Genomic DNA, 27790 nt, shown 5'->3' with positions numbered 1-27790 from the left:
AGAGTTCCGTGTCTTCTAGGTACTCCAGTGGGGCAGTCGAAGACTTGTTAAGTTTAGCACTGTATAGTTCTTGATAGAAGATCCTGAACTCCTCCGCTATCCTTTCATCGGTATAGACTGTCTCTCCCAGAGTGGTCCGAATCGATTCAATGTGTGCAAGTCTGTTGTCGGCTCTGACGGTAGAATTCTACAAGTCATTTGCGGGCACCCTGGCCCCTCTCCTAGAGGCAGTATATGCGGAAGCTCTGGAAAGAGGGCTCATGCCCCCTACCACCTGTGAAGCAAATGTTATTCTACTACGCAAACCTGGCAAACCTCCAGAAGATTGCTCATCATACCGACCAATATCTCTCCTCAATCTTGACAATAAAATACTTGCCAAGGTGCTGGCAAGGAGTTTAATGCCATTGATGCCTGCCCTTGTTCTGGCAGACCAAGCCGGTTTCATTCTGGGCCGCAACACGACGTTTGGACTTAGGAGAATGTTCGGTGTCATGGCCGCACTGGACCCCTCACTGCAGGCTGTGGCGGTTCTTCTCGACGCTGAAAAGGCATTTGACTCGGTCGAGTGGCCATTTCTGTTCACGGTGCTCACCAGGATGGGCCTAGGAGCCCGATTCATTAACCTGGTATCTCTCCTGTATACCAAGCCTCGTGCCAACATTATTGTGGGTACAGCCAAATCAGCCCCAATAGTTCTGCAACGAGGCACGAGACAAGGCTGCCCACTATCGGCCTTAATATTTGCCCTGGTGATGGAACCTCTAGCCTCCAAACTGAGGGAACAGAGACAGCAGAGGGGACTCAATATAGGTCCTCACAAGCTCATCATCTCTCTCTACGCTGATGACGTAGCACTATTCATTCAAAACCCGGAAGACAATCTCAATCCAGTCATGAGGGAAGTCATCAAGTTTGGAGCAGCGTCAGGATTAAAAATCAACCAGTCAAAATCCATTGTATTCCCTCTAACCCCAGCCACAAAACAGTTTCCAGACGACTTCAAACTCACATGGAAGTGCTCCAGAGTTCGATACCTCGGGATACAACTATCTCTAAATTGTCAGGAAGTGTTCCGGGATAACTATGAAGAGGTGGTCAAATCACTTCAGGACAAAATCTCTCGCTGGAAGTCTCTTCCACTAACCCTCTGGGGTAGGATTACCCTAGTGAAGATGGTGATTTTACCCAAACTATTATATCTATTCCACAATATCCCTATGTTGCTGCAACAATCCTTCTGGAAAAAATTGAAAAGCTTGGTCCTCGAACTACTATGGGCGGTTAAGCCAGCGAGAGTGGCATATACCACGCTAACACTCCCGGTCACCAAGGGGGGACTGGCTCTGCCGGACCTGGAAAGATATTATTGGGCAGCTCAAGCACAGTTCCTCAGCCATTGGTATGCCTCTCAGGCTATCGACCTCATGTACAAGTTGAGCGAGCCCTCGCAACACCTAACTTCCTAACTGCAGTCGTCCTTAGTCACACCGGTTCCCAGCGCCACGATGAATGTGATGCTCACGACGTACAAAGTTTGGAAGACCCCACTCCTACCTGTCAAGTTTATTCCCGGAGTCCCACTGACCTCGGAGACGGTGTTTAACAAGTGGGTCGACAAACTGAACATACAAACCCTGGGGGATCTCTTCACAGAAGAGGGTTTTCGAACGCCAGAGCAAGCAAAAAGTAAAGGGGGCAACACGGCCTTGGATGTATTCCTCCACTTCAGAACTCGTTACACCATTCAGGCTCCACTGCCAGACTTCCCACGTCAGCCACCAACGTGGCAATTGCTGCATAACGTCATCCAAGCGCAAGGCGAGGGCAGGGCAGGCTGGTGTCACAGATCTATAAAGCCCTCATTCCAAATACATCCCCGCCATCTCAGGTGCAAAGGCTAGATGGGAGAAGTCACTACAGGTTAAGATTTCTGATGAAGACTGGTTCTATAGCCTGAAGCAAACTCAAAAAGTGGCGCTTAACTCACGCCCAAAACGTATACACTTCAACTTTCTCCATCAAACATATCACACACCAGCGAAAACCAACAAGCATCACCCGGACGCAGAAGCGAAATGCATCAGATGCAGGTCAATCTCAGCAAACTTTGCTCACCTAGCATGGGAGTGCCCCGAGCTTTTCTGGAAACAAGTTTTGGAGACGACAGCGGCTGTTGTTGGAGAACCAATACAACCAAGCCATACAGCAGCTCTGTTGGGCATGACTAGGCTGCTCTCTGCTCCAATAAGGAAACTTGCAGGAGTACTGTTGACTCTGGCTCGTAGGAGGGTTGCCATGGCATGGGGCACAGGCCCCCCCCCCGTCAGTCGCCGCCTGGCGCAGAGACTTGTTATATTATCAAGATGTGGAAACGGACTTCATTAAATTACTTCCTTTGCACGCCCGACCTCCAGACATCTGGGGGCCATTGACACTGTTCTTGATGGGCGAAGCAGCAGAACACGCATCTACATCTTCAGACTCGGAGGACACCCCCCCCGGTGAGGTCTGGTCCAGGGTATTTCCACATCCTTGAAGCAATTGCTGGAAGGGGCACTTTCTCAATTAAAGAGGACGCTGTTTCAGGGGGGTGTGGCTGTGAGGTGGGGTGGGGGGGCATTGGGTGGGTCCTGGGTCAAGGCGCAAAGTTTTAAGTCCACCCTAATGTGGGTGTGAAGTTGTATCGTGATTTAAATAACTAAAAATAACGTTAAAAAAAATAAATAAATAAATAAGAGTACCACCATCCCAGATTCTTTTCCACTGCAGGCACTTATTCCATCACACCCTTCTCCAGCAGGGAGAGAATTTCCTGCCGGAGGAGCGGATCTGGTTCCCTTAAAGATTGTCTTCTTGGGGGCAATCTGGGGGCCACTATTAACGGGAGACAGTAATTATGGGCTACCATTTGCAGAGCCCAAGCATTCAAAGTAATCCTTCCCCATTCTTCTAAATGCTGTGCTAGTTTGCCTGCCACTACTGTTCTGTGGACCAAGGACTTAAAGAGGTTTTGTTGCTGTGGCTGAGGTGAAGGGCAAAGAGGCAGAGGCTGTGTTGGTTGTTTTACCCCCTAGACCTCATCCACCATGAAGTAGTCTTCTCTGACCTCTATGAGAGATCTGTCCCCTTGTTCTGCCGAATGAAGAATAGTACTGAAAGGACCAACCCCTCCAACCTTGAGGGGCTGAATGTCTCTGTTGCGATCTGCAAATCACTGCTCCCAGTGTCTTAAGCAGCTGCTTTGAATGCCAGCAGCTTCTCAAAACTCATCTGCTTTTGTACCAAATAGTTGAGAACCATCAAATGCCATGTCGAATAACCTTGCCTGAACATCACGAGAAAAGCCAGACCTGCTCATCCACGCAAATCTTCTGGCAAAAGTGCCTGCTGCATAGAACGGATCACAGAAACCAAGGAATCCAATCCTGATTGCAACGACTGACACATTGCGTCCTTCACATCCAGGATGATCTTCTCTTTCTTCGCCTTCAAGCCCGAGCAAGCACATCCCACAAACTATACAAAAATTTAGCCGGAGCACACATAGCATTATGGACTTCAGGGCCATGCTTCCTGCAAAAACACCCTCTTTCCTAGGGCAACGATTTTCTTATTGTCCCTATCAGGAGGAATCGTCAGGTAGTCTGTTGCCATAGAGGCAGACCTGGCTGCCTGCACCACCAGACCCTCCGGAGAAGGATGTCTAGAAAGAAAAAAAAACGGTCTATTGAAGAAGGCCTGTACTTTCTTGTAAGGCCTTTATTAACTGCTGGTGTGGTGTCTGGCTTTTCCCAATTTTCAAGGATCCTGTTCTTTAAAGTAGTATGGAACGGCAAGACAATATCCTTAGGATGACCTTTCTCTAGGATGTATGTCAGATTATCCTTTTTGTATCTCTCTAACAGGACGGCCCCAGCCCAGGTAGTACTCACCTAACCCGACACAGACCTCTAGGAGGCATCAGCATAACCAGCGGAATCTGGGGAGGCAAACTCCATTTCTGGCGAAATGTCCAAGCCACGTGCATCCTTTAAACAATCAACTAGGTTAAGCAACCTAGACTCATCGGAAATGAGTTTATCTGGTACATTTGGAGTACCACACTCCACTCCAATTAAAAATAGAGCCCATAGTCTTGAGGTCCTTCTTGGACAAGGCCCTAAAACTCTTTTAGGGTTGCGACAAAGACGTTGAAGCCTTTGATGTCGATGGCCTTGACGCCAAAGAACTTGACGTGGACTCCTTCAAGGGAGCAGAAGAGAAAAAGGTTGTGGCTTCAACTTCCCTCGAGTCATCAAATCAGTCGACACCTACCGAGGGCGCTTCTCTGGCTCTTAGGCGCACAGGTAGCAGTGATTTGCTTGGCAAACTTACCCTTTTTCAGTCAGGTGAGGAATCTGACAAAAACAGGGAGTGATGATGTCTCTTATTCAACTTTTTGGGAGATGATGATGAATGTCGAGAATCACTCATCGATCTGGAGCACTTGCACGGTGCGTGCTATTTATACCAGTGTCGACGTTATGGCCGAGAGAGGGATGGAAGCTGCTGAGGGAATTTCGAGTCGACACACAGCACCCTCTGCTGTCAAAGTTTTCAAAACTGCAAGCAGGATTTTGGATACATCAACGATGAGGAATCCGCGGGAGGACACAATCCATTAGAAATGGTCAATCTCAGAATAACCTGTAATCTGCACATAGATATGTATGCATTCACTGGTTTGCAAGATGGGGGATATACTATAAAAACTGAAGCAAAAAGTGGATGCCTTTTACTTAAAAATTGCAAACTCGTATGCGTGTGTGCCTGGACTGATACATTTTCAGGAAGTGTGATGTCAGCATGGATTTACCCTCCTGGATTTACTTCCTTTGAATCAAATCCAGCATGGTCGAACCCAGGCCGCCGAACGTTGAGCTGAGCAGCCTAGCACAACAAAGCACAGGCCATCATTGGTTTCATTGGCCCTGGTGCAGTAGGAATTCTGAGTGAGAGGGCGTGCTAAGGTAGGGACAGGGACACCACACAGAGGAGGAAAAAGGTAAGGAAGTAGGGGTGCTGTGAGGAAAAGGGAATGGGAAGACTGGAGGAAAGCAGTAGGGTGGGATTTCTAGGGCCTAGTTTGGTGAGTAGAATGGGACTGTGGTATGGGACCAGTGCCCCCAATGAGACAGAGGAACAGGAGGGAAGGGTGGAGTGTACGGCCAGAGAAGAGAGGGAAGTATGAGGTCAGAGCCCACACCTACAGAGGGAAAGGGAGAAGAGATTCATCAGTAAATATTATTTGGTGAGGGTGTCTGAGAGACAGGGGGATCTGGTGGGCGGTGTTTCAGTGAGTGCTGCACAAAGATCCATGTGTAAGGATAAAGGTTCCTTTTGTATTGTGCCACTACAGGGAGTGTTCCTGCCCTTTTCTTTACCTTTCATTCGTAATTTTTATGTTTTGGCAATGTACATTGCAAAAAACAGGTTGTCATGTGCAGAGTATCATTAACACTGAATAATTTAACAGCTTTCCTTTAGAGATTTGCATTTAGCAATCCATTTCCCCCAAGGTTTCCCTAAGCAGCATGATTACCCTATAAAAACAGTTTCAACTCTCTTGCCTTAAGAGTCTGCAGAGGAAGAGCCCCATATCCCTACATTTAGTCGGTCACATCATAAGGATGCTGTCGCACAAGGGTATTCCATAGTGATACCCTTGGAAACGGAAGGGATATCCACATAGATAGACAATACACACCGAGTGCTCTTCAGAATCTGATGTTTGTGAGGAGATGAGTGGATTAAAACTTGTCGGGGAAAGAGGATCAGTCTTCTTCCTCATCGCCCGAATCTGGAGCAAGGCTCGGAATGCTGCGGACAGGGAGATAAAATCACATTTAGAGATTGCAAATCAAAGACGGGCAATAAATAGATGGGAAGAAAGGAAACTAGGAAATGGAAGAAAACATGAAAGTCATGTTATTTTGCCATCAATATAATCATCCAATAAGTTGTTCTCACTAACAAAGGTCAACTGGCAAATTTAGTATTTAATTCTAAGGAATCGTAAATTATTGGCTAACCTCCAAAATAGATAAAGACTCAGTTGGTACACTACATAAAATCAATACCAATACCAATGTAGCATAATATTGCATTTTCCAAATCGGATTTTCCTTCCCTTGCACATTAGCCTCTCCCAAAGAGTTTGACATGTGCATAGGCAAAGTTCCATTTTCCATAGGCAAAGTTCCATTTTACCACGAGAGATTGCCTACAGTCTGCACATTGAAATTGGCGCCTTAGAAATCAACCTAACTGCTACAGACTGGTGCTGCTGGAACGGTGCAGTTGACATGCAATTTCTCATAGTGTGTGTGCTCCTACATTTCACCCCTTTACTCCACACCTCCAAGATGCTGCCCCTGGGAAGGGGATGTGTGGAGCAGCAATGAAGACTACATATGGATGCAGGCATACATATGGAGTGCGGCTCCCTCCCATGCATCACCCCCTCATCAACACCAGTAAATGTAGATACGCATTATGTTATACTTTTTTTAGTGAGGTGCGAGGGGCTGTTAGGACAGAAATCACTTTTTGGTGGTACTGCAATCTCATTTTGTGGGATCCCTAATCTTTTTGCATTGTTCCCCCTTTGGCATTTGGGTTTTCGTGTTCAATTTGGTGGTCACAGATATTTTTGTTGAAGTCCCTGTCTCACCCTGCCACCACATCTTTTTGTAAAATGTTTTTAACCAACTTTAAGTTTTCAAGAGCATTAATTACAAACATATATGTATGCTTTAGCAAGTGTTAGTCTTGCCCCATTGTTTGCTCCATTCTTTTGAGTTTGTTAGCTCATAAATTTTAACTGTTAAACCCCCCCAACCCCATAACAATTTCCAAACATTTGGGTGGAGAGTTACATATTTCAGCTTTCCTGAGTGTCCTCTGGGCTGGATCGCATTTTCGGCCCAAGATTTGCCTTTTCAAATAATATATATTTTGCAGAGTAATTTAGGCTTAAAGTACATCTGCTCCTTATCGTCAGTGAATTCATGCAGTGGCATCCAAGTATTCAAGTATTTTGAATAAGACCCGTGAGTTAATGCTGTCACTTATTCCATGGCCATCACCCCCCATAGTCTCACCCACCACATGGCCACTATTAGCCCTTTCTTGCAGTATATCTCTGCCACTGGGCAGGACCACCACATGTGAATTAGATCCCCTGGTTGTCCGCAGCCTCTCCAGCAGAAAATGGGGTAGTCCGAGCTAATGGAGTGCATGCGTGCGGGCGTCATGTACCACCTTAGACACATTTTGTATGCTGCCTCTTTGATTGAAGTGCATTTGGAGCTTTTGGCGGCTCTTTGCCATATATGACTCCAGGTCCCCCCAGAGATAGGCCTCCCCACATCAGCCTCCGATCTTTGCATATACGTAAGAGTTTCTTCTGGATCTACAGTCCCCATTAAGCGATACAATCTCGACATCCGTTTTTCCGGCTGGCCTTCTTTTATCGCGAGTTCCAGCCCCACTGGGTCCCGAGTGCCCCTTCCCGGACCTTCCTATTGGAGATCCAATGTCTGAGTTGGATATAATGGAATCTTTCACTTTCCAGTATATCAAATTTGGCTTTGCAGCTCTCGATTGTTAGGGGTGTACCCTCCTCATAAAGGTAAGTCAGTGTCAGGGTTTTCTCCCTTCCCCCCAATGTGCCCGGAAGTAAGTCTGCATCCCTGGGGCGAAATCTGGGTTGTGAGCGACCAGTGCGAGAGGACCCTCACCTCCCCCCACCCCCGCTTTCACCTTTCTGCCCCTCAGTGCTTTGTCCCAAACAATAGGGTGGCCTTGGTTGACTATAAGGAACAAGTTACTTACCTGTAACTGTTCTTCTCCAGCATGGGTCTGGCATGGATTCACACGCTCATGAATATTCCCAGTCGTCAGACTGGGAATCCTCAGTAAAGAAAAAAAATCAGTTTCAGTTTCGTTTCTGAACTGTCTTTCTACTAATAACCAATCACTGGTCTCTGGGTCATAATGCCCACAGCCAATGACTGCCCTCTACCTAAGCCCCTCCTCTGGCAGCCATCTTCAGATTTGGTAGCACGTAAAGTGGCAGTAGGACCAAGAGAAGAGCCGCAGAGGGGTTGGAGGGAGGGTTCACATGTGAATCCATGCCAGACCCATGCTGGAGAACAACAGTTAGAGGTAGGTAACTTGTTCCTTCTCCAGCATGGGGTCTGGCATGGATTCACATGCTCATGAATACAAGAATACATAGCAGTACACACATTCACTACCACGGGAGGAGGCAAGGCTCAACATTAAACATTTCAAAACTTAAAACTTTCCCATCCCTCCAAAACTTCAGCATTAATTTACACCATGATTGCCACGGTAGATCACCGGGTTTCTGTGTACCCCTGGGAAATATGGGGTCCGAAAATCCCCCCAAACCTCCTCAAACCGCCTCCCAGAGCTGTTACCTCCCCCCCCCCCATTGTGGGGTCCCTAAAGTATTCAATGTTTAGAGCTCGGATCTATCATGCCTCTCCAGGCTTGGTGCCCCTCCCCCCCCCTACACCCCCCTTCGCTTCCAGTTAGTTTCTGCTAGCTTCAGGTTAAGACCCTTCGGCCATTCCTCCGCTGAGTGACTTTCATCCGGTGTCAGCATATTTAGAATCTTTGTTCCGGCCCCTCGGCCGAGGGCGTGCTGGTCGCCATCGCTCTCTTTCTGGTCTATCCTCCTTTTCTTTGCTTGCAAGCGGGGAATTGCCTCTGTCGCCGCTCTCGGTTCCGTCGCTCTCCCTTATGAGGTCATCCATTTCTTCCTCTTGTGATTGTGTATCACTGCCCCTTCCACTCAAAGCGGAGACCCGCCGGGAAAGCCCACCTGTACCGCACGTTCCTGGTCCTAAGCCTGTCTGTGACCACCCACAGCTGCTTTCTCTTTGCTAGGGTGGCCTGGGCCAGGTCTTGATAAAGCTGGATGGATGTGCATCGGAAATTTTTCGGTTCTTTTTCCCGGGCTGCTCGCATAATTGTCTCCTTTAGTTGGAAGAGGTGTATCCGGGTCAGCACATCTGGAGTCCGGTTCTTCCTGAGCTGGAATGTGGAATACACCCTGTGCGTGCGATCTAGTACAATTTCTTTGTCATCCGCCGTCCCCAGGATCTGCCGGAACAGGTCTATTACATACTGATGCAAGTCGGAGTCCGCAAATGTCTACGGAATCCCCCGGATTCGTATATTATTGCGTCTGGACCTGTTTTTGGCATCTTCCTGTTTATTTTGGACCCGGTCCATCTGCTGTTCTAGCTCCAGCACTCTTCTGGCTAATTCATCATGCTCCTGTCCTTGTTCCGCTACGCTACCGCAGTTTCCATTTCATCAACTCTTTTCCACAGCCATTACCCCCCCTGTTGAGGTCCGCAATGGATTTGCTAGGTCTGAGGCACTTTCTTGAATGTCTTTTTTAAGCTCTTGCAGCACTGCAAGCAAATCAGATTTCCATTTCGGAGGGTCTTCCGGTTCAATAGAGCTCTCTGGAGGTGGGGAGTATCTGTGCCGTTGCCTGCTGCTGGCTACGCTTCTGTGCCTCTGCAGTCTGCATTAGGGCTTTGATGTCACCTGACCCAGCTCCTTTCGTTTTCGTTGCTTGCTTAGACATGATGGTCTGTATACCGGGTGGCAATGTCTTTGCTTCAATTCAGATTCCCCCTTATATGGTCTGCCTAGCCTTGGTGTCCCCGTCGATTTGCCTGCCGCTATCCTCAGCTTTGCAGGGGTGCAGGAGCGCCCTTTCTCGTTTCCACCGAGGACCACCACTTGCTGCCCTGCAGATGCCTTCCCCGTTCACTATCTGGAGCTGTCGGGGGTTACGGCTATCAGGCGGTAAAGTCTATGGGCCACAGTTTGTGGGGAGTACCAACTACTGCACGTGCCTGCTGCTTCCCTCCAGTCCTCACCCACTTTGAAGGGTGCTGTCCCTATGATCCTGTCAGGACCTTGAAGCCTCCATTACTCTGCTTCTATGGGGGTTCCGCTGTGTTGGGCCATAGATCTGGAGCCAGCCTCTGTGCCTTAGCGTATGTTGTGGGCTCAGTTCTTTGAAGACAGCCTACCTTTGCTGGCCGTGGATAATGCTGCCGCTTTGGGACATGGGTGCGTAGCCTTTATTGGCTAATTAGCCTGCATATTGATCTGCTCTTTGCGGGGCCAACAGTGTGTCCGCTCCCAGCTTGGGGGCCACTGCAGCGCATGGGTAACGGTCTGGGCCGGCTCCGTTCCCAGGAGTGAGCTGGCCCTACGCCTGATCCCACCTCCTCACAAGCGCTCACCGGCTCAGTGCCCCCCTGCCTCTCCTTAATTATGTGAGCATCGTGCTGCCCAGCCCCTCCGCTGTCGTTTCTGCAGCCTCCTCCTTCCCGCCGTTACTCCTTCCCCCGGCCGTGTTGGAGGGGGGAGGGGCATCCAGACACACCTTGACCCGGCTGGTTCTGGGGGGAGGCCAGATTTCGTTCTCCTCCTACAGCACCCCCTGCGGTCTGTGTCAGGCAGCTGTTAGGGTCTTCCAGAGTAGGTAAGCTTGTTTATTGCCTCCAACGCTCTGCCCCCGTATTACTCACGGCTCCGGCCGCCATCTTTAACATATTACGGCCGTGCCGGGGAGTCCGCTCCAGCTCCGTCAATTGGGCACCCCAGCGTTTAGGACTCCCGGAGCAGATGCCCTAGATGATCCTGTGCCCCTGAAGTCCGGTGCTGGGTTGAATTCCTACATTAAAAGGGGGTTTTTGGGGCCTCACTGAGAAGGCATCCGTCTGTGTCCTCATCACTGGCCACGCCCCTCGTCACCACATCTTTTAACCCTTAATAGTCTATGATCCTGCATCACCTATAAGGCTACGAGGCCCATGGATGCTTCTTAAGCACCCACTTGGTTGCGTAGGGAGAAATCGCCCTACACTCATTTTTCATTTTGGCTTCACCAAGGATTCAAGCCGATTTACTTTATGGCAGCCATTTGGGGACAACACACTTCCATTTTGTTTTAGGGGCTTCCTCTGTTATATAAACCCATGAGGCAGGCCTAAAATGGTTGTTTTGCACAATTGGGCTCTCTGTGAGCTCAACACGACAGCCTCTGCAGTGGTTTGAACTGGTGTATACCAGTCCGTGACCACTACATTTCTGTGAGGGGTTGGGCCAAAGTGTTTGGCTGTTTTAGAGACCAATCTAATTGGCTGGCCACCAAAACTATTACTTTAAATCTCCTGATGGGATTGGATGGTTGGCAAAAGCCAGCCCCTGTGATCGAAGGGATCTAAAATGGAACCTTGCTCCTGCACTCAGTTCTGCCAGAATTTTAGAAGGTAAGCAAGTTGGATTGCCTGTTGGATGATTTTGCCACAATGGTGGGACTGGTGTCTTTTGGATATGCCCAGGTTTGTATTTGCAGCTGCCAGGAGTCTGGTCTTCTCTCGGCTGCCCTGGGGTACTATTGCAGTTCTCTAGAGGATGCCTTTGCTGGTGTGCCATCAACATTGGCCTGCTGTGTCACTGGGGTCTGTGCTGTACAGTTTCGTACATCCCCCTGGAGGAGTCTACATCACTGCTTCCACTTCTGGATGGAGGTCCCACTTCTGTGAAAGAGGATTTTTCTTCTTTTGGGTCATCTGTGTCATGGTTGGCACAGGGGTTCAAGTCCCTGGGTGACCAGAAACCTTAAACCGGCCTGTTTGAAATAACAAAAATATAGTTTACTTTCCACCTACCAGGAAGTCGTTTTGAGGAACCAACACCAAAACTCTCCAGAAGCCCTGTGGTCAAAGATCCCTACAGGCACACTTCATCTGCATTTCGCTTACTGACTTGTATTCGAGGCTGCGTCCTGCTTGGCTGCATTCTGTCCTCTGGTTGGAACCAGGCCCTGGATCTCTTTTTGGTGGCCTACTCTGATGTCCTCGGGGGTGGTTGCTGCCATCTCTGCACCTGTCAGAAGGAACTGGAACTCGTCTAGCTTTTTTCATCACTACCACATGTCAGCCTAAAGACTTTGTTCCATTATTTCTATGGAGGACATTTTACAACACGAGAACTCCTCTGAATGGCACTGTGAAGTACTTACTTGAATTATGACATTATTCTAGGGGTCCTGATGGTCCCTAGAGTTCTCCATCAAGCCCTTGATTACGCATTTTTAAATCTATGTGTTAAACTCCAGCCTCTGGGCACACACTATCCCGGGGTGTTACCTTTCTGTACGTCCTTGGTGTAATATGTCCTTCTGGGTCTAGGTAGCATAAACCTAAAATATATTCGGGACTTTGGTAGTCCTCCTGGCTTTGAAGGAGCCCTGTTTTGCTAACTATGTGTTTTACCACTGTGCTGTGTGCATATATACAATGTATAGTATTGACCGAGAGTGCAGTATGAAACATGAGGCTTAATTCGCTGTACCACCTCTGGAGCCTGAATATGGTGGCAATTACTGTGTATTACTGTCTATTGGTCCACTCTCAACTTAGCTCTGGAAGTATATACATTTAGTGCCTGCCATCATGTATGGAACTTGCATTTTCAGATAAAGATGAGTTAGGCCTTAACTGGCCATTTACTGTTTTCATTTTTATGTTCTGCTGGGTGGGATATTTCAACTGGGTACCTATTTTTTCTAACATAGATATATGTGTGGCCTTCTAATAAAGGTGCATATTTTTCTGTATAAAAGTGTGTTATCTTTTGTGGCAAGAATTGGGAATAATAGTACTTCCCTGCTAGCCTTCCTGCCCCCAGAGGTTAAGACAGACAGCTCTGATATGATTACCTAAGAGCTTGATCTTTCCTTTTTGATGACAAACTGTTCTACCATTAGGATAGATGGTTATGCACCCCTCACCAGAGGGTTGTGCAAAAATCCTCAAGCAAGGATCAGACAAAGTCACACATAACCTCTTCAAAATATTCTCCTAACAGAGCCTGACCCAATTGCCCTCCTGGAGGCAAACTGAAGGAATTTCTTGTTGAGCCATGTTACAAAGGGGTCAACCATTGTGAAACCCCATTGCATGAAAATCTGAGCAGAAATCCAGACTGTCAGCTCCCATTTGTGAGAAGGCTTGGCCCTCCAGCCAAGCTTGACTTCCTTTTCTTTCATTTCTCCCAGAAGATGCATGGTGACCCAGAAGATCTTGCTGGGTACATGACATTCAGTTCTCGATCTGCACAGAAATGGTAACCTAGTTTGTATAGCTATAACTCAGTATTTGTATTTTCTGCAAGGATTAAAACTCTTTGAGGGTCAAAAAGACTTATGTGCGAGAAAAATAGCTTTCAGCTCCAGCACACTGAATTGCGCTTAACAATCAAATATTCTGTGGTAGGTCAGAATCAAGCAACGGACAAGGAGGCATGTTATCCTAACGCTTATTCTTTCTTCAAAGTAAAAAGACCTAATCTTTCCCCAAGACCAAGCCCTACTCTAAAAACAAACTAGTAAAAGGGTTCTCATCCGGATGTCGTACATAAATGCAGTCCTTGGTCCAGATTCCTAATCTAATATTGCGTCTCTCCCTACTGCTGAAAAGAAAACTACAAACTACATATGCTTTGGGCCGTTGGCCAAATAAAGGGATGGCGGCTTGTTTTTGAGTCCGGCTCCCTTGAACTCTGTGGGAACACCTCTACGCTGCTTCTGATCTGGGCCATCCGCTTGTCCGCTATATCTGCGGAGGACTGAGGATAGTAGGGGTCAGAACCAAACAAGCTATTCCAGAAGGGGGTTTAGAATTCTTATACATCTCAGCTCCCACACAGACAAAGGTGTAGGGGTTGGGGGTAGGGACTTGTGTCCCCATCTGGGGGTTTACTGTCCCCCAAGGTGGGCGGAGGGTCACCTCCAGAGGAATCCTACTTTCCCCGTTGCTAATGGGGTGGTAAGTGTAGCAGGATCTACGCCGTAGTACCAAAAGGGGGTCACTTTACTTACTAAGACATAAGACGGAAACCCCCAATTCCAATTAAGAGAATGTTGTAACTGAGCTTCTCTCGCATTGGAAGCCTGGTCAAAGGCACCACCAGAATGCAGGATGCCACAAATCCTAGGACTCTATAAAAAATTGCTTGCGACCGACAGAAGGATAGCATCAGCGCACCAACTTCGGTATTGCCCCGAATCCTTTGGGATGTGAGGAAAAATCTGCCTGGGTGAGTATCCCGTACAAACCAAATGTACCGCAGTCTCTGCATGGAGATCAACTTAGTGTTCTTGATGTTTATGGATGCGCCCATTGAAACAAGTGCTTGAAGAGTAATGTGAAAAGAGTAAAGCACTCCATTTGAGGACCTTGCTTGGATCAACCAATCGTCCTGGTAAGGGGACATGAGCACTCCATTGCTTCCGAGAGAGACCACAACAGCTGAAATCACATTTGTGATTCCAGCTGACGTGGGGAATTTCCAGAACATAAAGGCCAGATTGTCTGTGGAAAACCTCAAGCGGGAGCATCCTGTATGTTTAGAGCGCACATCCATTCTGTTTCCTGATGCACTGATAAAACCTGTGTAGCGTTAACCATATCTCCAAGTAAAGAAACCTGTAATTCAGAGAGATCCAGAATTTTACTCAACACCACCATTTCTTTCTGAGGAATTACAAAAAAGTGAGAATAGAATTGCTCAAAGATCTTCGATGGGGGCAGCTCCTCTATGGCTTTCATTGAGAGAAGTTTGATTTGCTCTCACCTCCGGTTCGATCAAAGATGAAAGGGCAGGGGTCTACAAACTTTGGCTCTTCAGAAATTTTGGACTACAACTCCCATCAGCCCAGACTTATTACAGAATGGAATGGAATAAATCACTGCATTCCATTGCCTCTGCCTATTGTGTTGGGTTACCATATCCAACTTTGGTTAAGTTGTATGCACCCATTTTTAAAGGTATTCAGACCATGTAGTCCTCGTATTAGAAGTGTATTCTAATTTTTGGCAGTCCATTGGGGCATTGTTTAGAATTGTTAACCCCTACTCTCCCTCTGCGTACTACAGGGACTATACAATCTATTATTATTGGGATATTTATTGAGCCCCGACCTAGCTTTTGGGAAGCAATAGAACACTTTACAAGTCACAAGGGGGAAGGACACGATGAGGAAAGAGAAGCTACAAGGAAGAGGGGAGCCAACGAGGGGGAGGGATTGCAGGGGTGGGGCAATTTGAAAACAAGGTAACTACAAGCAACTATGTGAGGAAACAGCAGGAGCAGATACCCCCAGTCTCAGATTAGGTGGGGTGGGGATGGTGTATTCACCTAGGTGTTACAAAGCCATTCCTACATATATAACTATTTTACTGTTTAAAAGAGGTTATGGAAATTACACTGAGTTTAGTTTATTTACTTATTTAGCGCGCCTAAACCAGGGGTATATGGGCGCTTTTACTTGAGTACACAGCATGTTACCAAATTACAATACACAGTGTTATATAATTATAATATACAGCATGTTACATAGTTACAATATATAATATTACAGTAATGCAAGTTTACAGTAGAACCAGTATTCTGGGAACACAATATAGCAACAAGTAGCAATGAGAGATTAGAGAACGCTTGTAGGCAGCTGACTTAGGTTACAGATCAAAGTCAAGCCATGCCAAGTAAGACCGTGACAGACAATTCTATATAATTATTTACAGTGTGCTAAGTGGGTGACATTGAAAACTTTGCTGACAACTGTGTTAGAGTGGATGCTGGGTGAAGAGGCAGGCTTTTACTTTGGTTCTAAAGGCCCAAAAGGAGGGTTCTGCTCTAATGGCTGGAGGGAGTGAGTTCCAGCATTTGGCCGCTAACACAGGGCAGCTGGAACCTCCTGCAGTTTTCAGTTTGTGTTTCGGGATGTTGAGGCGATTGAGGTAGAAGGATCTAGTGGGTCTGTCCAACTGGTGCTTTGAGAATTTGTCTGTTAGGTATTCTGGAGCTGTGTTTGAAAGGCATTTATGCGCGATGACTAGCGAACATAGTGCGATTCTGTCACGCACAGGTAGCCAGAGTGCGTCCCGTCTGAATGCTGAGATATGGTTGGATTGTGGGATATTCAAGGCAGATGTAGGGGCATTAATCTGTAGTACATGTAGTCTATTCAAGTTTCGAGCCGAGGGGCCTAGGAATAGGGTGTTGCAATAATCCAACTTCGAGAGGTCCAGTGTTCTGGCTAGCGTAATGCAACTGTTGGTCGATAAGTAGGGTTTGCATTCATTTAGATGTTTGTTAGTGTAGACTGTGGTTGAGGCAGTGGTATTAACTTGTTTTTTGAGAGATAGAGTGGAATCCAAGTAAACCCCTAGCGTTTTGACCTTGCTAACAACTTTGATTGTGTTCCTATCAATGTTAAAGGACCTGTAGCAGTTATCTAAATTGTTAAGACGAACTTGTGAGCCAATGATCTGCAGTTCAGTCTTGTCATCATTAAGACAAAGGTGTGGGCGGCCATCCAGGCTTGTATATCGAGGTTCTGACGTTTATCATTTTGGTGTCTTTAACATAGCAGACTGGTGTAACACTCAAGCAGGCCGTGAGTAACACACTTTTAACCCATTGTAACCCAGTCCTATTGCTGGGACTACTTTTGATTTCTGTGCAACATTTTCTTTTGTCCACCACTGTAGCACCAACACCACCTCTTGTGAAACTCCCACCACTAGATCGTCCCAACTGTGCTCTGCCTGAAACCATTTTTTCGCTAACCATTCCAGTACTGGATGCAGATGTAGAGTTGTGTTTGGCACGAAGAAGATGCGTGAGGCCATCATTCCGAGGAGGCGCATTACCTTCCCGACTTATCTGCCGACCCGCTGTATAACAATGGATCTGCCAAGGTGGTTTTGGACCCTCTCGGAGAGAAAGGCCAATGCGTCCTTGGTTTGAAATACTGCTCCTAAGAATTGTTTTTGTTGGCTGGGGATGAGCTTGACTTCTTTTCGTTGATAATACATCTTCTACATCAGTCAATCTTTTTTGTTTTCTGTATATTTTGGCGACAGATCTTTGTAGTTTCTCCTCATATTACCCAGTTATGCAGATACAGGTACACTGGGATACTCTCTCTGTGTATATGTGCAGCCATCACTGCCAGCACCTTTGTAAAGACAAAGGTGGGCTGACATGATCCCAAAGGGAAGCACCTTAAATTGGTAATGCATTTGGGCTACTTTGAACCTCAGATATTTTCAATGCGCTGGCAGCATTGAAATATGAAAGCATTCATCTTTCCCATCTAGTTTTGCCTTAAAGTCTCCCCTTTTGAGCAACGGGATGATGACGTCTTGCAGTGTTGTCATTCTGAACTTTTTTGGTTTGATATAAGTGTTTGCTGACCATAAGTGAGGTACACAGAATAGATACCTTTGTTTACCTCTGATGGGGGAGAAGTTCTACTTCTCTCCTTTTGAAGATTGTAGTAGATTGTCTACGTCTTCCTGTAGAATCTGTTGATGTTCTAACAATTGTCATTGGTTACTGTTAGGAAAGATTTCTCTTTTAGCAAGTTTCCCTCCATATTCTATGGAGCCCCAAATGTTTTGCTTTTGTTTAACACGTTATCCTGACTTTAACAGAGAAATTAAGCCTTCAGGTATGCTATGGGAAAACTCAGTACTGGGAAACTAGATTTACCTTTTGTCTTTAGACATGTTAACTGTCTGGGCAACTCTTTCAATGCACTGAAATAGGGAGACCTTTTTTTTAATCACCCTAGACTTGTATCCAAAGGATTTTTGGTTACTTTTAAAAGTTGGTGCAAGCAGATACATTTATACAGTTTTTGCTATATTTTTAGTTAGCACATTTTTGCTGACCGTGTTTGGCTACCAACAGTGGCTAGTGGCCAAAGATGGCATCCCATGAGATTTTTCAGTTATTTGGCCTTCTTCCTACCTCTTCAGTTCATGAATTCCCTTTTTATGGTCATGCATTTTCCCGGGATAGCTGCTGCTTTCGCGGGCTAGTGCATGCTATGGGTGTATGGACCTAGGAAGTGGGCTGAGACTGTCTGGTCCCAATCCACAAACTGATGCCAGTGTCTCTAGCGTGCATGCATTAGTCAGGATCACAGTGGTCCCTGATTGGGCCACTGCTGGTGTGCATGAGTGGTGCAGATCCTTGCTACTGGATGGCTGAGTTTGATCACTCACCGGTGTTAGGCAGAAACCTGTGCAGTTCCCTCTGGGACCACTGCAAAAGATTTAAGACTACAGGTGTTGGCAGTAAACCCACTTGGTAGCAGTCTGCACCACACAGATTCACTGTGGTAGCTGTGGCTGAGCAGTCAGACTTCCCTCAAGAAGAGTTAGGCAGTATACAGAGGATACGCAATAGGTACAGAGGCACAGTAGTACAAACAAACACTGATCAGAGCTAGGTGTAAAAGTATAAACTTATTTATTAAAGACACACTCATAAATTACACTAGCACAGAGAAAAGGTAAGAAGGTCAAAACACAGTTACTATTACTCATATGTGCATCCCTAATCATTTGTTGGACAGTTCTAAGTTAACACCACTTATTTCCAACCAGAGGTGAGCGCTTAACGTTAGATGGTACCCCAACAAGTTATTAAAAAAGGGAGGGAAAAGGCAGAAATAAAGAGAGCAGTACGATAAAACACTTTTCACATAAGGTTAGCAAAGGCAGACAATGGTGGAACAAGGAAATTTAGTTCGGGCCGCTTTAGAGGGAGCCAGGCGAAAATATGCCCAAGATCACACACTGTCTCAAGTCTTTACAGGTGAGTAGAAAAGGTTTTTACTACGTTTCCGAAAAGTTTAGTTAGGGTGTCCCAGACCTACCCAGGGTCGAGAGCCGAGGACTAAATCTACCCCGTACAATCGGTGGCAAGGGAGGCCAGGCGGAACACAGTACCTTTAAAAGTGGAAAGGATCCTCCAGCGGTGGTAGTCGTTCCTGGTAGTGGGTGCAAGTCACGGCGTCATCCAGAGGAAGAGGTGATCTCGACGTGGAGGAAAGCTGAAGGTCGTTGCACTACCAGGGATGAGGCCAGCCGTGGAGTTTTCCTCACACAAAGGATTTTACCCCTCTTTCGCGGTTGAGGTAAAAAGTGGTATCCCGATTGCCGGAGTGCTTGGCACAGGCCAGGCGGCCACGAGATGCTTCGGGACGGCGAAAAGAAGGCAGCAACTGGTTGTCCCCACCAGTTAAGGGAAGAAGACTCTCTGGCGGGAGATCTCCTCTGTGGTCGGGAAAAGTGGTGAGACGGTCCCGCAGGGCTCCACCGGTGGTGTCGTCTTGGCAGGTCAGCTCAGCTTCTCCCTCTTCGGCTTCTTAGGTCCTGTGGCGACTTCTGAAGAACCAGTCCCAAAAACCCTGCTTTTATGCAGCAAACCCCCATTCATGCAGCCTAGCTGTCACTCAAACATGCTAAGTGGTGAGCTGGGTGGCTCACCACTTGGGCCAATCACACTAGAGTGCGACATGAGTTGGCAAGGCAACTCAGTCCAGGGTGCCTAAACCCCCTCCCACACCCCCTGTGGTACCCAGACAGAATGGCAACACTTTGGAGGGCTTCTGTGCAGAAGCCCGCCAAAAGTGGAACAAAGGCTCGACTCGGGTTCCGGGTTACTGAAGTGAACCTAAACGCCATTTTGGTGGCGAGTTCTGGCGAGAAATCCCAACCGGTGAATTTATTTTAATTAAATAACCCGGCGGTATCTTTAACATTGCACCAAAAAGTGGTGCATTAAAAACAATGGGAAATCCCATTGGGAAATATTCCGGTGGAATATTTCCGTGGTATCCACTGCCACCAGCCAGAACTCGGCGAGGGGGGACGGGACAGTACCCCTCGACAACAGACCCAGGGGCAATCTAATTGCCCCTACCAGTACTTCCACAGTAAGATGGTTTGTACTGGTTAAGTTCCTAAGTTTAGACTAGTAAAGTTAATGGTAACTTTACTGACCCAGGGAGACAGTAGTCAGTCCCAGGGTGTGGAGTCTATGTTTGGGGGTCTCTATGACACCCCTGTGTTACTGCACTGAGGGTGCTGTGTAACACACATTCCAAAAACCTATGATGGCCTATGGGGAAAATTACCCCCTAGCCCATAAGCACATAACAAGTCACAGAAAACACTCTCAAATCATGTCCAGGAGTGAGGGTAAAAGAGCCTCACTCCTGGCAGGAGAAAAAATAAACCCCAAAAATCCAGCAAAGCTGCTGGGGGACTCACTAGGTTAGGAAATTCAGCCTGAACAGAGAATTCTCCCTAACAACCGGACATTAGAATAAGAAGGGGAGTCCTGCAGTCATTCCAGCAGATCAGAAGAGGTATTCTGTGTCATGTGTAGATGTGCAGATGATGGAAGATCCAATGACAAATCCTGAAAAGGCCCGGCAACCATTCTTGCTGCTGTACCGGTGAAACCCTGCTGGACCTTGCCGTTGCTTTGACCCTTTGGACTGGTGAGACCAACGGCGCCTTCTCACGATCCTGCAGCCTGGAGCCTTCGGAAGTGTCCCTGGACAACCCAGTGGACTGTCCAGCTCTGCTTTGGGATACCGTGCCAGAAGCGTCGCTGTTCAGCGTTTTTGCCTGGTACTTCGGTAGTTGCCAGCTAGTCGTGCAAGTTGCCTTCCTGCCAGCATCCAGGGATCCTATTCTGGAGGGCCTCCATTGTTGGTGACTGGAGAGATGCCTGCTGTCGCCCCTGTGTCGTGCCTATCACTGCATTTAGCCAGCCCCCTTCTGGTTGAATGTCCTGAATAGTCCTGCATTGGTGCATGCTGTATTTCTAGCTGGAAAGTGATGCGCTCAGCCCCTGGCCCCGACCGGAAACTTCCTTGCACCGCAGCTCCTGGGCATCTCCTACTGGATCCAACGGCAGAAAAATCTACCTGTAGCAACTTCCATTCAACCGGTCAAGTCCTTTGGGGAAATTGGGGTATGGGCGATGAGTAGTCTCAATACGTTAACGCTGCCTATATATCCCATTATAAATGTTTGTGAAGAACTTTGATTTATTCAATTTTCTTGCTTTTTAAATGTTTATTTAAAAAGCTATTCTAAAATATAGTAAAAGTGCTCTACTTAACTGTAAACGTCCTGAGAAGTTATCTTGAACCTTGTTCATCACAACAGGAACATTTCCTAATGTTGTACCCTCTACTAAAGGAACTTTGGGAAAAAAACAAACATTTGGGCACGAGCCCCAGTCGGGACTGATAAAGTGAGGGCTATTCCTGTGGACCGGTTATCCAATTGCCTAACTACTTAACTTCATTTCAGGTGTATAGGTGAATTGTATGCATTGTTATAACCAAAGAAGACTGTAAATGTTTTATATTTAGAGTGTTGTGTGACATTACCTGTTTAATTCATTTTCTAGTGTGTTTTTGGGCCTATAATAAACATAGTATTTGTGTACTTCACTTTCTTTATTTTGTAAACTTACATTTTATTACATTTTTTTTTTATTTGGCAAACATTCCTTTAAAAAATGTGAACCATAACAGCAATAATAGTAATGCACAAGTTACAAATTTATTAGTAACACACAACAAATTTAATATCTATATCAAATCTTCCTAAAAACAGTACACACTCTTCAAAATTGTCAGTCAATTCCTAAAAATACAAAATACCACAGATTTCACAATACTAAAAGGGTCATGTGTAAGTGAGTCATAATGTACTAACATTTACTCCAGAGGCGTAGACAGGGTAGAGTCTCAGCGGACAAGGCCCACCCAAAATATGTAAATGCCCACTAAGCAGTACTGTGTGGGCATTGGCATTTCCAGATGTTAATCCAGATGTTAATGTCACTGCAGTGGGCCCAACTACATTATCTTCAGGCCCCACTTGTTAGACAATCCTGGCTACGCCTCTGATTTACTCCATCATTCAACTCCAGAGAATTGAAAAAACCTGCCACATCTATTTCCATCGACTTTGTTCTACCTGCCAAACACCCATTCCGCAGGTTCTCTTTACCAACTTCAGTTTGAACATTTCTAAATTTAGAGAAGTATTGCGTGCACTTCCCTATTACTCCAGGGAACGTACTCAAATGTTTCAGATCCTCTAGCAAATCCTGGAGGGCTCAATATCTACAAGAGGATGATTCTACGGTGCAATAACTATATCGTAACAGAATTTGTGTAGCATAATAGAGATGCCAACAACATTTTAAAAAAATAGCTTCTTACTCCACGACTTGGATACATCGACAGATATGGAGATAGTATCCCATACTTTTTATGGTCCATAATTCAATTCCACTCAGCAGATTATCACAATAGCGAGCCAGTTCACTCAGATATTGCACTTTACTATTTTTAACCATATTGGCCAAATCTTGCGATTCCAACAAGATTCCTATACAAATGTAGACGTTTCCAATCTGCTCTCCTACCTATGGAATTTATACCAAGTTCGTATTGGATTGCCACCAGAGGTACCAAAGTTGAAATGTTAAGCACACATTGCCAATAGTTGCCTTCCAGTATGGCAGAATATCAGACATTGAAAAGAAATCGATCTCTATTACATATCGGATCTTGGGAATTATCTTACCCTCAAAGAACTTTAAAATGGGAAGTGTGAGAAACCTGAACGTGCCTCCCTAGCTAGTCCCCGGGATCTGTCATCTAGGTTGCCAGGACACGGCCATCACTATTAGATCCAGTTCCTGTGGGTGGACCAATGAGGGATGATCACCTTGATGGGGTGGGGGGGTCCTCGGGGAGTGGACGTGAGACACTGATGGGTGAGCCGCAGTATCCCCCTTCTTCGAACACCTTATCCCCATACTAGCACGTAGGACATTCAGAAACACTGCCCATCCCCCTTTTCCACATGAACACCACACCACGAAAGACAACGGAATAACTCTAGAGCTGTTTACCTGACATGTCCCGACACAAGGGTCAGACAATTGACGAGAATCTCACACACCCGACAGCCCTTTCTCTTCCCCACAGGGATAAAAGGTGGAGCACAAGAGCACAGTACGAGCAATCCAGACCGCACGACGAGAGCTATCCACGCACAGCAGTTCAAGAGGAGGAGAAAGGTGGCGAGAACCGAAGGGACGACAGGAGAGAAACGACATTGCTCTTTCCTAACCAGACCTGCAAACCCTGCGCAGACAGAAACATAAGACTTCGAAAAATAGCCCAAGTGAGTTGCAGCCGATGTCAATGGTACACGGGGCGTGTCTACGCTGAAGCAGGACAGAGGGAGAGCCTGCCACCATGGTACCGGCCTTGACTCCACACAGAGTGAAAAGCCATGCAGATCATCACAGCCAGTGAGTCAAAAGGGATCTATTAAAGAAACCGAACTGTGTTGAATGAAAGTCGCAAAGTGGCAAATTGAGGAAAGTTCAAAGAACTGTACATTGTTTAGGGAAGACCAGATGCAGAGGGGTCTGGCACCACGCGGGTGCTGACTCGGGAGACTCTGGTTGAACCATTGTTTGAAATAAACTACTGATACCAGAAGGCCCTAGAAGAGCCGCAAAGTTAGGTCAAAGTGGTCATACAGGGGTTTTGCAAAATCCCAATACAGTCGAAAGTCTTTGACAGACAATTGAGAAAGCAAGGGAAGTGAATCCTGCATCAGAAGAAAGTAAAAGGAATTGTAAAATGGCAAGTGTGAACCCGGGCTGCTGATGAAGAGGGGCAAAGTTTAATGGCCCAAGAAACGTTGTGTTGACAAAAGCGAACCCGGAAGAGAGATGTCCACGGAAGCTGTTTAAAAAGACATTAAGATTTGTAAGCACCAAAAGAGAAATTGATTTGTGAAAAGCCATGGTTGAACCTGACGGGAGGGAGGCTGGGTCCCCCTCTTCTACACCCAGGAGAGGGGGACCCAGGGTGAGGAATCAAGCGCAATCCGAAATAACCTTTTGTTTGTTATTTGAACCCATCAGATCCTCGGAAGCAGGAGAGAACCTCTGAAGATCCTAATACTGATGAGAACTGTTTGAGGGGTCTGGGCCTGGAAGAGGGGGACCCAGGAATGAAACCATCACCCAACGTACAATTGGAACATATTTTTGTTATTATTGAAACCCATCCGGTCCTTGGTGGACAAGAGGCTTTTTGTAGAAAAGAGACTTAACCACCGAAGGTCCTGCTACACGAACCAGAACGGTTGTATCACGCTGGGAAAGCTTGAGTGTCTGCTTTGATCAAGACTCCCGCCTTGTACCATGCTCAAAATGTGGGCAAGGGGGACCTCTGGCTAACACATCCTGACGTATCATTTGTGAACACTTCTTTCTTTCTTGTGAACTCATCCCACACTCTTTTGTAGTTAGGGTAAGGATTGGCAATAGGTTTTTCTTAGTACAGTCCCTTCTATTTGACACGCCGCCACCAGGACTGCCTTATTATTTGAAGGTTGTAGCTTGCTCCCATGTTAGGTTTAGATTAGGCGTTTTTCCAGCATACATATATAGTTTAATAAAACACCCTTGAAATGGGATCAATTGTGTGTCTACTCTTGATACCATGCCTTCCTTACAGAAACCAGAAGGCCTCTCACCCACTAGTCCCCAGGGGATCTGTCATCCAGGTGCCCAGGACACGGCTATCGCTTTTTGATCCAGTGCATGGGGGTGGTCCAGTGTGGGAGGATCACCTGGATGGGCGGTCTTCGGGGAGGGAGAAACTGGATGGTGAGACGCGGTATTCCCCGCTCTATAATACTTTTTCCCATCCTACCAGGTGGGCTACCTAGGAACTCTCCCCCAAACCCCTTTCCAGACACCAACACTTTCTCACGGACAGTTCACCATGATCTAATACGGACTAACACCAGAGCCGTATACCTGACATGTTCCACTACAATGGTCAGGCAAGGTCAGGCAATTACTAATCATTACACACACCTGACTTCCATCACACTTCCCCACACAGATAAAAGGCGGAGCACGAAAGCCCTCTCTGAGCAAAGCACACAAAGAAACAGCAGTTCCAAGATGGAAGTTTAATACGAGGAGAAAGACGGCAAGACCAGAGAGGGTTGCAAGGAGGGAAATGCTCTTGACCTTTTTATCTTTTCAGACAGTTACTTTCGTGACCTTTGGAAAATAAGAAACCTAAGATACGGGACAAAAGCTGAACAAATCCTGCACTGTGTGCCGCAGGTACCCAGGGCTCTCCTGCATCAATAACCAAGGCAGGGAGGAGCATTTAACGCTGTGCTATGGTCCTTGGCTCCTACAACAAAGCAGCGCCAGTAAAGACAGCACAGCCGGTGAGACAGAGAGAATACCACCAAACCAGCCTGTGTTAGAACCAAGGTTACAAGTGGCAAAATTGTATAAAGGATTCTAAAGAGAACAGTGTGTGAAACGTATGTGATGAGCGATCCGAATATAATTTAAAACAAGAGGAGTGACTGAACTTTGAAGGCCAAGAAAGATAGCGCCGACAGAGTGGTCCGGCACCACGTGGGTGCTCATTTGAAGGTCTCTGTTAGTTATACAACTGGTTGGCAACTGTGAGAAGGGAATTTTTAGATCAAAGTGTTCCTACAACGGGCCAAGCTAAACCTGTGCACATTCGAAAGTCTTCGATACTTTAATGTTAATTGAAATTGGTCCGATCCCGGCTCAGGGAGACTGTCTAAGAGTAAGGATCTGAGCCCGGCTGAGGGGGATCCGGGGTGAACCGTGGGTCACCGGAGAAGGAATATTCTCTGAACATTTTAAAAAGAGGGATCTGAGCCTGGAAGAAGGGGATCCACAATAACGACTGATAAAACAAAGGGATCTGAGCCCGGTTGAAAGGGATCCAGGGTGAATCACCAGAATTGAATACTTATAGGAGGGAAGGAACATTTGTGTTTTTGCACATCAGGCCCTCTAAATCAAGGGACTTGAGAAGTATAGAGACTTGGGCACAGAAGGCCCCGATGCTGGTAATAGAACTGTATTCTCGTGCCGAAGAAGTCAGAGTGTGTGCTTTGCTCGAGAGAGAACTACCTTGTGCCGTGCTGAAAACACAGGAAAGGGAGGCCAACGGCCAGAACATCCTGACATATTTTGTGAACATATCTTTTTCATGAACACTACTCCACATTGTGTATGTTTAGTGGTAAGGATTGGCAATAGTTTCTTTTAGTATAGGCCCTTTTATTTTGATGAGACTCCACTAGGACTGCATTATTATTATTTGATGGTCTCAGCTTGCTCCCATCTGTAGAGTTAGGATTAGATGGGTGTTTATCACACCCTTGTTGAAGTGCAATAAACATCCTTGAGCTGTGGTCACGTGTGTCTGTCTTACTGTTGATACCATGCCTCCCTTACAGAAGAAAGGAACATTTTACAAATCGGTCATTTAACCGAATTAACTGGTTAGCCAAAGGTATAACTCGTGCACGCAACAAATCGTTAATTTGGGATCTGTGAGATTTGGAAATAATGGGGAATCCAAGGTAGATAAAACTATCAACTCTTTCAAGAAATTCATTTTGGACAGACATTTTTAAAGTGGAGTGCATGACTTGTTTGGCTAGAATTAATTTTCAGGGAATGGTCAACAGCAAAAACATGAAAAGCATATAAAAGACGTGTAAAACCAATCTCAGTGAAATCAAATATTAAAAAATCATCAGCGTAACTTAGCCAACCGATTTGCAAATTATCAAGTTTAGGCGATGCTAGTGCATCTGGCATGAGGAAGTCTCTAATATCTGACAAATATACCTTTAAAAAAAAGGGGGCGAGAACACATCCCTGTCTTAAGCCTCTAGTTTTTGGAATCTAGCCAAATAGACTACCCTCAGAACTTAGCTTCACCTGAATTAAAATATGATCATGAAGACCAACAATTCATCATAGCAATCGTTCTGGTAGTCTCCAATTTCATAATTTAGCTAGAGAAAATTTCGATCTACCTCGTCAAATGCTGAAGACAGGTCTATGGTGGCGATAAAGATGGATTTGTGTTTTCTGGACCAGGGTTTGAACACATTTCAGTATTATCCCATTTAAGGTGGTGTTCATTTTCCTATGAAAGCCTGTCAGCCACTTTTGTAATCATCCAGACTCAGCTGCCCATGACTCAAGATGGCCCAGAATCAAAGAGACAAATACTTCACTGTCTGCATCCAATATGGATATTGGTCTATAGTTCTTCGGGGTACCCAATTTAGCGAGATTATATAATCTATCTCAGAGGGCTGCATTTAATTACTCCACGTATAGTTCTAGGGAATATCGCCTGGTACAGAACCATTGAAGCAGAACCATTGAACATTTTGAGCCCTAAATCATTAAGAGCTTGTACCCATTTGGGGTTGTTCCCGCTCCCTAATTCTGGGTATTGCAGTTGGCTGTAGTTCGAGATCTATGCAATGAGTGTTAACACTGCCCAATATAATTCGGAAGCCCCCTCAGAATTCATTACACCAACCATTCACATAAGTGGTTAGTTTATCCAATGCAGTATTTAACCAAGCAACGCCCTTGTGCCAGTACACATTTATACACATACAATCATGATTTAGCATCCCTTCCTTTACAACATGTGAGTCAAAAAGGATGTACATAATGTCTTACAATTATTAGCCCAGGGCTGCATTTTATCAGGCTAAGTAATCCCCATGAGAGGCAGCCCAGAGGACCATTATGTGCAGACTGAAAAAGAGTAAAAGCCGCTGAATTAAGGTTCATCAGTTAGCCACATTTTTTGCAGGCAGATTAGATGGCATTTTTTAAAAGAATTTCCTAATACACAGTTAGTGATTTGCGATGGCCC

General features: G+C 46.2%; 1 protein-coding gene across 7 annotated transcripts in view; it reads right to left on the bottom strand.

Annotated features, from left to right (window-relative positions):
- The window catches only part of RNF157 (ring finger protein 157), a 1722220-nt gene that overhangs the window by 815647 nt on the left and 878783 nt on the right, over positions 1-27790 (bottom strand). For all 7 annotated transcript variants that reach the window (XR_011305109.1, XM_069654703.1, XM_069654704.1 and 4 more), the window contains one exon: positions 5750-5862. Coding sequence is in view for 6 of the 7 variants with exons in the window: in XM_069654703.1 (XP_069510804.1) it covers positions 5750-5862 (113 nt within the window). In the remaining variant the exon portion in view is untranslated. The remainder of the gene's footprint in view (positions 1-5749; positions 5863-27790) is intronic.

The sequence above is a fragment of the Ambystoma mexicanum genome, chromosome 3q (assembly GCF_040938575.1).
Source record: "Ambystoma mexicanum isolate Mex_15411 chromosome 3q, UKY_AmexF1_1, whole genome shotgun sequence".
Lineage (NCBI taxonomy): Eukaryota > Metazoa > Chordata > Amphibia > Caudata > Ambystomatidae > Ambystoma > Ambystoma mexicanum.
The sequence above is the reverse complement of the archived record's forward strand: the minus strand, read 5'-3'. Positions and strand labels throughout refer to the sequence as shown.